The sequence below is a fragment of the Vipera berus genome (genome assembly GCF_964194415.1).
Source record: "Vipera berus genome assembly, chromosome: 4".
Classification (NCBI taxonomy): Eukaryota; Metazoa; Chordata; class Lepidosauria; order Squamata; family Viperidae; genus Vipera; species Vipera berus.
The window spans coordinates 99,339,042-99,353,610 of record NC_138206.1 but is presented as its reverse complement, the minus strand read 5'-3'; the positions used below and the strand labels follow the sequence as shown (position 1 = coordinate 99,353,610).

The 14,569-nt window shown below is 39.7% G+C and overlaps 1 protein-coding gene across 1 annotated transcript in view; it reads left to right on the top strand.

Moving 5' to 3' along the window:
* Positions 1-1,302: 1,302 nt before the first annotated feature.
* FGF14 (fibroblast growth factor 14) overlaps positions 1,303-14,569 on the top strand; it is a gene marked incomplete at both ends in the record, with an annotated part of 344,004 nt that continues 330,737 nt past the window's right edge. Inside the window, one exon of the mRNA XM_081326833.1 lies at positions 1,303-1,512. Coding sequence (XP_081182959.1) covers positions 1,303-1,512 — 210 coding nt within the window. The remainder of the gene's footprint in view (positions 1,513-14,569) is intronic.

Here is a 14,569-nt window from a genome sequence, read left to right as displayed (position 1 = left end):
CTTGTGGCTGACATAATTCTTTTGATGGAAAGTGTGTACATTGTGTGGAGTCCTGGCTCTTCAGGAAAAAGGGAAAGTTTATTCTTTGTGACCCTATGATTCAGTCTGTAATTAAACCCCCCCCCACACACACACCATCTTTCCATTAATAATAAGAGTTTTCAAAGGAATGTCTCAGGCAAGTCTGTGCATCGAGTGGAGGATCTGGGTTCTAGCTAGCACGCAGAGATGTAGTTCCCAGGAGGTTACAAGTGGCAGGCTCTGTCCAGTATTTTAAGCTGCAGCATGTTTAGTGAGGGGAATGGAGGGGGGAGAAGAAGGGAGGGGAGGGAGAGACTGCAGTGACACTGCTTTCCCTTGGCTGGCTGAAGCATCTCACTGGTGACAGGCCTGGAAGCACGTGGCTACGTCATGAAAGCCAGTCTCTCAATGCAAATTTCAACTCCTCCTACTCCCGGTTGAATGCCTGTAACTCATATCCAAGGCTCAGGAGCAAAATCCAGTTTGTGTGAGTGCGTGCGTGCGTGTGAGTGTGCGTGTGAGTGTGTGTGTATGTATCTTTCTCTCCCTCTCTCTCTTTCTCTCTGCATGTGCAGGGAAGATAGAGAAATTCCTAATGCAAGCCGGTCTTGGGCGAAGCAGAGAGAGAGAGAAGGGAAGAGAAGAGAGCTGCCTCCGTTGTGTATATGTTTGCCTGCGTGCTAAGGGCTAAGCTTTGCATCTGTTGTGCAGCCTGACTGGGAACTGCAGGTGCCACACAATTGCATATGTCACTGAGATGATTTGATGGTAAAATCAGCACTTTCCGAGTGGAGCATCTGCTTTCATCCATCAGACTTGAGGTATATGGTGGTGGTAGTACTGGCTGCGTGTTCTCTCTTCCAGGGGCTGCACCATGGCTATCTTTTAGTAGGATGCATCCTGTTTTGGCTTTGTTCTGCAGATCCACCCATCCTCCTAACCATCAAGTAACAGGCAATGGTGTCTTCTTTGGGGATCTTCTCTTCTTTACTGTTGTCTCGGGTTAGTTTTTGGCCTTGGCTGGAATCTCATCGCCTCATGTCTTGGTTGGCTTCGATCTGAAAGGGAAGAAACAGACAGAAAGGAGAGGATCTATGTCTTTTTTTTTCCTTCCACAGTTTTGGGTGATAATCCACCGTCATTCTGGAGGGGAAATAACAGTTCACTCTGGCTGAAAAACGCATCCGTTGAGAAGTCTGAAAGAAAGAAACCACGTGAGGGAAAAGGGGGGAAAAACCCCGGGAGATCAAATTTATTATTTTTTTCCCTTTGTTGTTGTCTATGATAAAACTGGTGCACCTTTTGAGGAGAACTGATCTCAATTTATTATTATGCAACAACCACAAGGGTCTCATCTATCTCAGGGTGTATAAGCGCTGGATTGCTTTTCGCCCAAATCAATGTGGTTTCTTTGGAACATTTTCAGCAAAGGATCGCATATGCTGCAGTGTCTTTGTGGCAAGAGTCTTAAGAAAAACAAGAACCCAACTGGTAAGCAATACATTACATCGTGTTGTTTTTCCTTTGTATTACTACTGTCTGTTGCTTGCTGAAGGCAGATCTGCAGTCCTATTGAGGGGAAACTGAGGGAAATGGAGTTAGGCCAGTTTCGACTTGCATGTGTGTTCCACTGTGTGGAAACAAGTAAGGGTCAGGTTGTACAAGATTAGACAGATCTGTTTGGACTGTGTTGAAGTCAGAAATAGAGAAATTTAGATCTCTAGATGAAATTGTAGCATGGTGCTGAATCGAACCTCCCCCACAACCCATGGGTGCAGTTAGTTTTCAGAAGAGAGGCCTTGCTTCTGTACTCGTACAAGCCTGTGGCTTATAGGTGCATCCAAGGGCTTTGCGAGACTTTTGGTACAACTTTCAAACAACGTTTGTGTTTCAAAAGTAGGTGAAGTGATGCTTTCAAATCCAGCTGTGCATTCTTCAGCAGCCCTTCTCCATCCCTAGCTGGTGGCAGGGTCAAAGGAGGTACTTTCAGGGAGCTTGTGCCTGTAGAAAGAACTAAGGAAAAGTCCAACCACCGAACAAGAGTGTAGCAGAGGGGTGTGTGTCTGCATGTGTGAATGTGCCTTGACAGGCTTCCTCTTTGCCTTGCTGCTCAGATAAAAATGGCCCTTTTGAATGCCAGCCCTGTCTGTTTGCTTTCTGCGTAACAGTCATGCATTCAGTTCAAGGCAACTCCAAGAGGGAACTTGCAGGATATTGAAAGAGGAAATGCTGGTGCCCTACAGCTCACTTTCTCCTCCAACCCTTCCCTTTTCCTTTTTTCTCTCTGCTATCAACAGAAGAGAGGGAAAGGAAGGGAACAGCATTGACAAATGGCAAAGGCTTGTGCTTGTGGGGAAGCAGGATCCTCCTGCGAGCCCTCCCCCCCCAGTAAGACTTTTCAGTTGTGGGATGGGATACCTCTCTGGGATGGGAGTTGGGGTATCTGCAGTCACTTGCATTCTTTGGAGACAAGTGTCTCCAAAGTGTATGGTACGCCTGCAAAATCAGGGAGGAGGGGAGTGCAAAAGTGGAAAGGCTGCTTAAGCCATGCATGCATTTGTATGTGCATCTTTCTATACAGTAGAGTGTTTGTGTGTGTGTGTGTGTGTGTGTGTTGTATTGTCTGCCCTGCAGTGGAAGCTTTTAAGCAAGAGGTTCCTGATGCTGGTACTGCAGTGTAGTACATCACTGGCATGCATTGTCACCCAGCATCAACAAGGTGCAGCAGGACTGGAAAAGCTGGGGCCTACCAGAGTTTGGGACAGTCACACCAGGGCCGTCATACTGCCTTCTCTGGACTGGAGTGATGCAAAAGGGACAAACTCTGCTTCTTGAGAAAACCTGTCTTCTCTTTGTCTCCTCCTTCCCCCTCATTCAGTAGTTTCATTTCTGCTGCAGCAAGGAAGCTCCTTTCCAGCAAATTGGGGAGGCCAGAATGCCCCATCCCCACGAAAGGAACCCAGGAGCTTGATACATGAAAAGCTTCCCTGCAGGACCGACAGTTGCAGGGTGGAGTCAGGGTTTGGTGGGCTGTGCTTCTTGAGACCGGAAGACACCCTCCCTCCCCACCCCCACTGCCAAGCACTGCGGTCTCAGGGACGCATGCTGGTGGCAGGCAACTTTGCCAAAGGCACAGAGCTACTTTGTGGAGAAGATGTTCCAGTGAAAAGCAAAGCCCTCAAAAAGCTTCTGGCCTCACCAGCTCACCTTTGGATTGAGGATGCCAGGCTGTCCCAAACCCCAGCTGAATAAACTTTTGGGGTTTTCTTTGGTTATGTCTGAAACAAAAATCTTGCGTGTTTGGGAGGCAGGAAAGAGGCAAAGCTTCCAAGATTTCCCCTTTCCCTTTTCTGAAAGAAGACATTGGGGGGGGGGGGGAGTGTGAATTCATGACTGTTTCCTGCTCCTTAAACTCCCCTTCCAGGCACTCCTTCCAGGCAGGACTATTGTTTGGATTACTTTAGGTAAAAAAAAAGGTAAAGGTAAAGGTTCCCCTGCACATGCGTGCTAGTCAAAACAATCCTGCTTGTTCTTAGCTTGTTTCTGATACTTCAGTGATGGTTGGAGGCTGGTATCCCAAGCTTTACTGTTGCAGCTTTACTGTCACTACCTGAAAGAGTAAGAGGGAACTGTTTGTCAGAGGCCTTTAAGATTCCTAACTATTAGCCTCTCAATTTGCTTCCCCGCATGTGTTGTTCGCTGTGTCTTTCCTAAGGGAAATGTAGACCTGGTTTGGCTGATGCCTAACATATGCCATTACAAAACATTTTTGGTTAAGCTTTGTGTTAAAGGAGATGATGGAAATTGGATTGCTTTGAATTAAGTCTGACCAAAGATCTGGGTGGCAGCTGGGTGTCTCTCAGCCTCACAGAGTTTGCAAGGCAATACAATGGAAGATGGATATTTTCAGGCTGCTGGCTTTCCCAAAGTTGTTGAGTTTCTCTTGTCTCCCTTTCTCTCTTACAAAAAACTTTTGTCCCCCTCCTGTATCCACATGTCCAGCTGTCAGTTTTGATAATGTGTTTTCTTTCTGATTTCCATCTTCTGTCTTAATAACAACTTTTCAGGTGTAAGTGCAATTAATCTATAGTTCTGAGGGATATGGCTCAATCAGCATGAAATATATAGTTAAGTTGTCCCGAAGGAGCTTTAAGGTGTAGCTTGAATGTGATCTATCGTATTTGGCTAACTATGTTTCAGAAAGGTCTAAATAGGTTATAATTTTAAGGTAGAAAGAATCGGCGTTATTGTATATGGAGTAGCTACAGAGATGGACTCTTCGATACTTTTAGTTTTCTGGCACACCAAAGGACTACCCTTGTGGTAAAGTTTTGAAATGCTACAACTCCTGAGAAACCATATAGGACAAATACCATCTTTTGGAACCAACTGGAATGTTTCCCAGAGTCAGAATGCAATCACTGTTAATGATGACTAAAATGTGTTTTGAAAGCAGCATTTTCTTTTTGCTCAGTTTTCTTTTGCTGTGCTGTGCTGTGATTGGCTATAAAACTGAGGACTGAAGCAGTTGCTTGCTTTTTCAAAAGAATTTTGGGTAAATGCCAAGGAGGTCTATGAAACAGTAACAGCCACAGAAATTCAGTGGGTTTACTGAACTTGCAGTGTACCATGGACCGACCGATCATCACTTCTTTTTCAAAGGAGTACATATTATTGCATGTAGCTGTGAGACTCTGAAAATGACTTTTTAGCTGTACTTTATATGGTTATCTTGTATTCAACTTAATTCATTGGGTATTACAAGCAGACTTTTTGTTACAAAAAGCCCTTAGTTTATGAAGGCAAGATGATTTTATAGCTTTTAAATTTTGGATCCATCTTGCAAAATAAATATTCTTGTCTATCTAGAAAAAAATGAATCTATGTTAATATGTGGAATGATTGTCAAATTTTAAATATGAATGAAAATGTATCATAAAAGAATATTGAACAAATTGTGCTTGGAGTTGTTCTATCGCCGATATGGCACATGATTTATATGTAGATTTTTGTCCAACTTTTCTCTTTTATATTTGTTTCCTTCATGAGTTTCCTTTAATTTTTTATTCAGGCCTCTTTGTAACACTTCAAATAGTTGACATGAGACACTGATTTAATTTTAGAAGAGGAGAGAATAACTAATGGCACACTTTGCACCAAAATAATAATAGAAATGTTCAGCTTGTCTCTTTCTAATTTTGCCTGTCAAATGTGAGTCTTGAGAAAAAGATATAGATTCTTAGCATTTTACTAGTGTATATTTAAGGGAAAACTCTTTGGAATTTGTCCCTTAGTACTTTAATGAAAAAAAAATAGAATCTCAAGTTTGTATGTCATTATTGTATGTCATTATTAAAGTTGTTTGCCTCAGTCCTTCAATTTCTACCATCATATTAAAAGAGCCTTGGTGGAGCAGTGGGCTAATGCCTCCTTAAGTAACACCAGCTGCCTGCAATTAGTGCAGGTTCGCATCCCACCAGGCTCAAGGTTGACTCAGCCTTCCATCCTTCCGAGGTAGGTAAAATGAGGACCCAGATTGTTGGGGGCAATAAGCTGACTTTGAAATAATGCTGCTTGGGGTGTGTGTGAAAGCCCTAATAAGCAGGCATATACATAGAATGAAGGCTACTGCTAAGCTTGTAAGCCGCCCTGAGTCTTCGGAGAAGGGCGGGATATAAATGGAATAAAAATAAAAATAAAATAAATATTAGTCTTTGTTGTTCTGCATTTTGTTCTTAATCATTTTCAGAGAAAATGGAAAACTGTAATTTTGATATTTAATCGGGTGAATCCTAGCTTTCCCATCTTACAGTATTAAGGAACTGTCTGCATGATGATCTTGAAAGTCTTGAAATGCTGCTGGGATCTAACTTGCAGACAATATGTACTTGGGCATAGTCACAATTGTTGCATTTTAGTAGCTTCTGTTAAAACACCAAAGAGTATTCACATTGGCCACTGCAAATTTGCTGTCGGATTATATCTTGCTAATGCATTGTTTCTGCCTTGAATATGGAAATTAACCCGGACTGCATAGGGTTCTACACCTTTGCAAATATAAGTCTTTCTTACTTTTCATTTGTTACAAATTCAAAAATGCCTTACTTGCAGATAGTTAAGTATTGGATTTGGTTCAGAAAGGTAGCATTTTTACTTTCTAACACAAACCCAGAGAGAAATGTAACCTGAGGTGGAAAGAGGAAAGAGGACTAACTTCTAATAGATTTAGTGATTGTGAAGGTCCTTCTGATGTTTCACCACCGCATTTCCTTGTGCTGTATTTTAGGCCAGTTTTCCTCCATGTTCAGCACAAAGGATATGGACTGCTGAATTTGTTATGGAGGGAAGAACGATGTCAAGATGACAGACAGGATGAGAGGCAATGTTATGTTTGCCAGCTAGCTAATTTACAAAGAATAACAATTCAGTGATGATTGGAAACAATCATTTTATCTTGTTAGACTTTTGAACTCCAACTGGCTAAGGAAGTAAACCTATCTTGCTTTGGTGTGCATTCTTGGCTTGTCTCCCCATATTAGAAGTCAGTTCTATTCTATCTTGCAAACCAACCTAATAAATTAGATTTTATGAACTTGTTTCAACCAAATGGGAAAATAAAATGTAAACCGTGGGCGAATGGTATATGTTATGTGGGTGAGGGAAGAGAAATTAGGAATGGGAGGAGCATTTCTAGTTTATAGTTGACATAGTCAACTGTGTAGCTTAGTCCTGTGTAGCTTTGCTGAAGCTGTGTTCTCTCCCATCCTTTTGCATTTATTCAGATACAAAAAGTGATTTCACAAAGGTCCTATATCCAAATCCAACCCACTGAGTCCTAACCAACACTTATGCATGTTCTTCCTTAATGTTTGGTTGATAAAATATATCCATGATCTATATTTAAGGATCCAAATGTACTTTTGAATGATGATATATTTTTGCATTAGGATTTGTACAGCCTCTGAGTTTAAACTTTTTTGTAGGACTATAGATCTTTGTAGGACTGTGACACACATACAGAAAGAAGAACACAATGTCAGAATCCGTAAAGAAATTACTTTTCAAAAGCTTCCATTTTCCCCAAGTGTGAAACAGCAATGGGTTTGCAGTTTGTTAACTGGGGCAAATATTTGATTTAGATAGGGGAAATTGGCAAAGGTATAGACTTTCATCCTTGAGTCATAGCAGAGGATGGAAGTCAATTAACTATAATTTAAAATGCAAATGTGAAGATACCCATAATGTATTGTTAGTTTGGATAAACATACATGTTTCCTGCAAGCTATTTTGAGTTCCAGTCAGCCAACTGGGAGGTTTTAGCATTTCTTGCTAATTAAACATTAATGGAGCAATAGGCAATTAATGAAATAGTAATAAATAGCTGAACACCGGGCATTGAGGTTATGATGCAATCTGTATGTTTTTTTCCAAATCATCCCCAATATGATTTATTTCTCTCTTGTCTTTCCCCAGCTTTGTTCCTATCTCTGCAAATTGTAAATGTCTGTAGGGTTTCTCTTTAGACTGTGGTATAAAACGAAAGCTGGAGGCAAGCAATGTCTTGATAAAAAAAATGCCCACAAGTCTACATGGAATTCTAATGAGAGAAATTTCTTCTGGGGAGGGTCCAGAATTTTCTGCACTTAATTATAGGCTAGTTACTTTTTGATGGCCAGGGTGCATATGTGCAAAAGACAAGGAATATGATCAGTAATTTACCCAACATTTTAAACTCAACTGTAATTCAAGAAAATATATGTTAATCATTATGATCTCACTCAGTCAAGGAGGCAAAGTTGTGTATGCAAATATGGGTACTATACCACTAGTAAAGTGGGTCAATGAAAGGCGCATAACCTCGGAGTAGATCTCCCTCTGTTTCTAATGACAAGGAGACTTTACAGCAGAACCCTAAATATTGCCAGCTCATTTTTTTTAGTTTGAAAGAAAGGGGGATTTTGATGTTTTCCATTGCTCAACGTTAGCAGAATAATTCATTTTGTAAGTTTACATTTGGCAATACATTTCATTTTAAAAAAGAGCACTTAATGTCTCCTGTAATTGGGATCTTCTGACATTTTGCTTAGTTCATATGATTCTGAGCAAAAATCAGGAATCTTTGATGATAGAAAGATACATTCGGTAGACATATTGCTGTGCTAGCAATCAGCAGTTTTATTAAATATGGCATAGTGCCCAAACCAACTATTTTTAACTGTTTAACATACGGAATACAAAACTAATAGGGAAAAAAAATCTGGGATCATTCTCTTCTAACCTCCTACTGGGAACAGAGACTAGCCTTACCAATACAAAACTTTCTGCCAGTGATTCTGCATTTTAGAATAAGATTGAAACAGACAGGAGTCATGGTGGGACATACTGTATGACTTCATCCTCTCTTTGCTGCAGACAGACTACTGCTGGGATTCCAAATGGCATTAAAACAACTCATATGTGGGATTTATGGCTTTGTAAGGACTTTTAAAATTTATTTTGTGGATATGTCTTTCCTTTCCCTTGCGATGGCCACATAAAACATGAAAGGGAATGCACATAGAAATCACGATTAAAGAATGGGCAAAATAATGAAATGCTGTCATGAAAACAAATACAGAGGAAAATAATACCAACTCATTTCAAAAATATCAAACTATTATAAGCTACTGCTGGAAAACAGGGCAGTTTATGGACTTTTCCTCACGCCAACTCTTACGTTGATTGACTATTGTGTGGAAAATAACAACAACAACAACAACAATAAAGTTGGAAGGGACCTTTGAGGTCTTCTATCCAACCCCTTGCTCAGACAAGAAACCCTATACCATTTCAGACAGATGGTTGCCCAGTCTCTTCTTAAAAACTTCCAGGGTTGGAGCATTCACAGCTTCTGGAGGCAGGTTGTTCCACTGATTAATTGCTCTAACTGTCAGGAAATTTCTCCTTAGTTCTAGGTTGCTTCTCTCCTTGGTTAGTTTCCATCCGTTTTTTCCTATCCTGCCTTCAGGCACTTTGGAGAATAGCTTGACTCCCTCTTCTTTGTGGCAGCCCCTGAGATATTGGAACACTGCTATCATGTCACCCCTAGTCCTTCTCTTCATTAAACTAGACAGACCCAATTCCAGCAACCATTCCTTATATGTTTTAGCCTCCAGTCTCCTGATCATCTTTGTTGCTCTTCTCTGCACTAGAGTCTAGCTACAATGAATAAATCTTAACAAATCTCTTTCTAGATTTCAGCCCTTCTGCTTCAGCCATAGTGATGACCCAATACTATGTCCACTCTGCATTTACCATTTTCCCTGATTGATGGATTCCATTGTTATTTAGTCTTCTCACTTGTGCCAGGAAAGCAAGCACCAATCACTTTCACTTCATGGATGGGACTTTGAGAGTATGCGATTTCTTTTTCCATCAATTGCTCCCTGGTACCCTGTGGTGTGATCACTGGGCTTGGAAAACAACCTGACAGAGATATACAAAAGCTGTTGCCTGGGCAAAAGATGCTGAAACATTTATATATTAATGTCACATTCTGGAAGTGGCTCAAACAGACGCTCTGTAATTCACCAAACTACAAGAAGAAGGAAGAGGCTAAAAACAATCAGATGTGCAGAATTCTGTTATCTCAATAAGAATGGCTTTAACTTTCCTGGGGAATTGATTTGGTGCGGTGTGGTGTGGTGTGGTAATGAGGCTGACAGAGAGAAACCAAGGAATAGAAAACCCGAGTTTGTATCATTCTTCCTGTCATTCGAACTAGAAGGAAATGTTAGAATGCTTGTCAATTTCACTTTTTTGAAGAAGAAAAAGTCCATTTCACTGAATTTCTTTTTTTTTAAATGCAGCCTTTGCTATTTCACTAGTGAGCTTGTTTAAAAAAAAGATGGAGGGCTGTGATCATGATTGGAGTTAGTGGACATTCCTGCCACAGTGCATAGCAGCCAGGTGGAATAAAGGAATGTGTAGTGTATGCCCTTGAAGCATACACGGAAATGTCAGCACAGCAGGGGGCTGGACAGCTCCAGGCTATAACCGCTTTTGGCGGGAAAGCCTGAATAGAGCGAGTCGTTGACAGCCCCAGGGCATGGTCAGCTCTGGCGGGAAGCCAGGGTTTAAATCCATTGGCCACCTGCACTGGCGGGAAGCCCAGGTTTAAATCTATTGGTCATCATTCACCTGGGCAGGTATAAAGAGACGCCAGGTAACCCTTTTGCTCCAGCTTCATTTCTGACTCAATAAAGAAATACTACCCAGCTCAAGTGTCCGTCTCTCCGTACAACCACGCGACATTGCAGAATGTGTCTACAATGAAATGAAGTATAGCAAACAAACAGGACAGGATCGCTCCCACAAGTCAGAAAACAATACTTAGGACACGTATCAGGAAAAAACAGAGAGAGGATAATTTCCTGCATTCCAGCTTTTAAAAGTGGTCAGTGTCCCATGCCACACTGGGTCAAGTTGTTGTCCAGATCAGCCCTTTGTCTTTCATCAAAGCATTTAGTTAAGTAGGTAACATTTTCCAGGAAATATTTTGATGAATGGGTTATCTTTGCAGAAAATTCCCTCCAAGCTTACTTCTAAAGAGAAACATCTCTGGAAAAAAACCGTAATTGCTTATCAAATTTATGCCAGAGAATAGTCTTTCAGATTTTTAAAACCAGATTAACTTAAAATATTTCAGTCTGTTTTAAGAAGGGAAAGAATTTGCTGAACAGTATAGTATAGAAATTCCATTTTCAAATTCTTGGAATCTTTAGTTAAAATGATTAGATTTTAGAGTATCTTTTTCTAATTGATGCTCTTAAAATATAGTGAAATTACAGCTTTGCTAGATAACCACATCTGGGCTACAAAAATCTGAATGAGAATTCAGTTTTCCTGTATCTCTTTCTTGTCATCTGAATTTTTGTACCTGAAATTGATAATTGTAAATATGGTGGTTGAATATTGGTACATCTTATTAGGAGATCAGAAAGTTATGGGACTCTGTTTTGATGTTAAAAATGGTGGGTTTTTTTTAAATAAGGAGACTCTCCTTATTGATCTTATAAATGAGAAGCATGTATCAAAATTTTGTATAAGCATAAGAATCCTGACCAGAATCAAAATCCTACAGAAAAAATAAACTGCTACTTGAGAGTTCCTATAATATTTGAAGGCATGCAAAAAATAAAATTTTAATACTTTTGGTTTCTTCCAACAATTATACTATGGCACAAAAAAGCACTCCTGGCAAAAAGTCTGTTTTCCTTATGTAATAATTAAAGTTACAGGAAATCTTCCAGAGTCTGGATCTGGCAAACTGCAACTCAGGTATTTGCCATATTGCTAAAAGAAGACAAAGAAATATGCATATATGTTAATTATATTCCATGAGAGCATCTGATATGTATAGCAGGTAATCACTATCTGTGTATGGCAAGCTCTCTGTTCTTGATGTTTGGTGTTGATATATTCCTCCCAGAACTCAAATGAAAACTCTTCTATTTATATAGATCTCACTGGAAAGGTATGATATTTGGTTTCAGAAACCTGGATGATCACTAAAAACCAACAGAGATAGAGTTTTAAGTACTGTATATCTTTGTTTGCTCTTGATTGGCTGGATTCTTGCAACCCAGTTCTGACAGACCATTTTTAATTTGATGAAGCACTTGTCAACATGTAGTACAAAACTCTAAATTTCTATAAATGATTGTATGTTGCACTTCTTAATGATTGCATCATTTTCGTCTCGTGATTCTGTCTGGGATATATTTACTCACAATCATCAATGATAGTTGATTTTTAATACTTTTTGCTGCAAATATCTAGCAGGAAGTCCCACTAACTTTAGAGTTACTTTCCCACATGAAATTTCATTTGGGAGTGCAGTTTAGCACTACTATTGTATGCATATATAGATGGTCACAGGATTTCAATTTTCCTGTATTCCTGAGGCTGCTATCTTGTGCATAGCCAGAAATAAGTCCTAAAATTCAGTGGGACTACACATAATTGTGCTGCACATATAGGTAGTTTCAAATTACGACTGTTTTTTAATGATAGTTCAAAGTTATGAAAGCTTTGGAAAAAGTGACTTAGGACCCATCCTCAAAATTACAGCTGTTGTACCATCCTGATGGTCACGTGATTTCAATTTGAGCATTTGGCAACTGATTGACATTTACAACGGCTGCAGTATTTTGCTATTATGTGATCATGATTTGCGGCCTTTTGAACCAGCTTCCAACCAGTAAAGTCAATTGGGGAAGCTGAATTTGCTTAATGATCACACAATTCATTTAAACAACCACATTTTTCACTTAACACAATAAAAATGATTTTAAAATTGGTTCTGGTCATATGATGACTCAGTTAACAACCACATCACTTAAAAACTAATATTCTGGTCTCGATTGTTGTCATAAGTTGAGGATTACCTGTAATGAACTGGGAGGGAAAAGTCTAACATAAGTTAACGGAGATCAGACCCACTTTGTACAAATCAGAGCATCAGACTTTAACTGTTTATTGTCCACATTCAAAGACAACTCTGTATGTTTGGAGAGATTCAGGAAATTGGATTTCTGAAGCATGTGTTTTTCTACTGAGATTTTATTTAAAGAAAATTCCTTTAAAAATTTTTCAAGAAGCAATACGATATATAAGAAAGTACTAAAATGCCTTGCGAATTCAAGTTGATAACATTTGTACAATAGAATTATCGTGATTCATTTCTCAGTGACAAAAACCTGATTCAAGCTTGATTTCTACAGGCTTCACTACTGTGCATCTGATGACGGGTATCTGAATACAGGAAATTGCTTCACTGAAAGGCATTGTGTGCAAAGTGCTGTCAGAAAATATGGAGGTTTTAATGTGGTATTATATTTGAAGGCACAGTCACAATATAAATCATGTATCTGTGAGGCAACTTAGATGACAGTCTTCTGTGACCTGTCTAGATTGCTACTTTTACTGGAGGCCTTCAGAGCCTGGAAGGTAATCTGTCAGTGATGCTATAGTGGATCCTATACTGAGCAAGATGCTCTAGATCAGAGGCCCCCAACCTCTGGGACATGGCACACTAGTGGGCCATGAGGTGTTTGCAACCAGGCCACAGAAACGCCAGGCGAATGCACACGCTCAGCCCCACTTGCACGTGCAGCGGGTGAGCATGTGTGCACATGCTCCATTTGTGTGAGCAGCGGGGGTGCATGGATGCTGATCATGCAAATGGACATGCGTGTGGGTGCTTGCCAGCTGCTTGCATGGCAACATCCCCTCTCCCCCCCCACCAGTCCACAAAGCTGGAAAAATTGAGAAACTCTGCTCTAAATAGTTTTTAGGCTACCTCCTAATGGTATGGTTCCATAATTCTGACTATTCCTGCTGCAGTACAGGTAACTTGACAAGCAAACATATTGGCCATAAAATTGTAAACATGAGTGTTTAGAAGTCCTGCATCATTTCAAGGAGATAGAAAAGGCACCATAGCCTAAATCTAGACCCAGATTTCAGGACAAGCTAAAACAGTGCAGGTGAGTTCAGCTTCTATTCTTATGGATGGGAATAATAGGTGAAATCTTGCTGATGCAAAGTTGGCAATATTTTCTCCACTTCATTATGTCCTGACATAATATGTGGCTTAACTATATTGTAGAATTTAATGTGATGCTATACTACTGAAATGAAGAACAGTACTTTGTAGTCCTCAGCAAATGAAGCACATGCTCATGACTTCCTCTAGTTCAAAACTTCCTCATAGCAACCCTGTTCATCATCCAGATTGTGTAACTTCTAAACATTTTTTTTTAAAAGTTCATTTCAATATTTAACATGCAAAAGGTAGCATAAATGGAAGGTTTAAACTTGCTGAAGGTGGGCAGATTATTGCATTGTATACTGTAACTTCCCCATTTTGGTTTTAATGAAAGGAAGTAATACCTTGTCATATTAATTAATTGTCTTATTAATTAGAGTAAATAGGTCTCTACAGTGACCCTAGTCTTCTTGGGTTTTAGTAGGTAAAGTACATACAGTATGTGTAGGGTTTTTATATATTGTTGTCCATCTTTAACAAGCATGCTAAAGGTGACTAATGTCACCAGTACTGAATCCCTATCAAATCCTTATTAAATGTAGTTGCTTGTTGGAATTCACTGTATGATGAGCATTACCTTCATTCCAGAAAAGTACACCAAATAGAACCTGTTTCCATAGGATCTCATTGCCAGTTAATCACAAAAGTCATGCCATGCCAGCATGATAAATTCATTATTATAGTGTCACTAAAGTTGACAATTAAAATGGGAAGGAATCTGTATTAAAACAGCAGTGAAAAAAGAGGTGCAATAAGATTCCTTTAATTTACCAAGAAATGGATTCTAATTGCAGTGCTTCCTGTGATTGGAACCACATTGCATGCTGTTGGAGTTCCCTCTCAGTAGATCACACATAATTTTATATTTAATTGAATGGTGCACATTTTACTGAAAGTCATCCACATTAATGTTTATTCTAAGAATAGCAACCCCTTTCATAGTTCCAGTTGCACAAA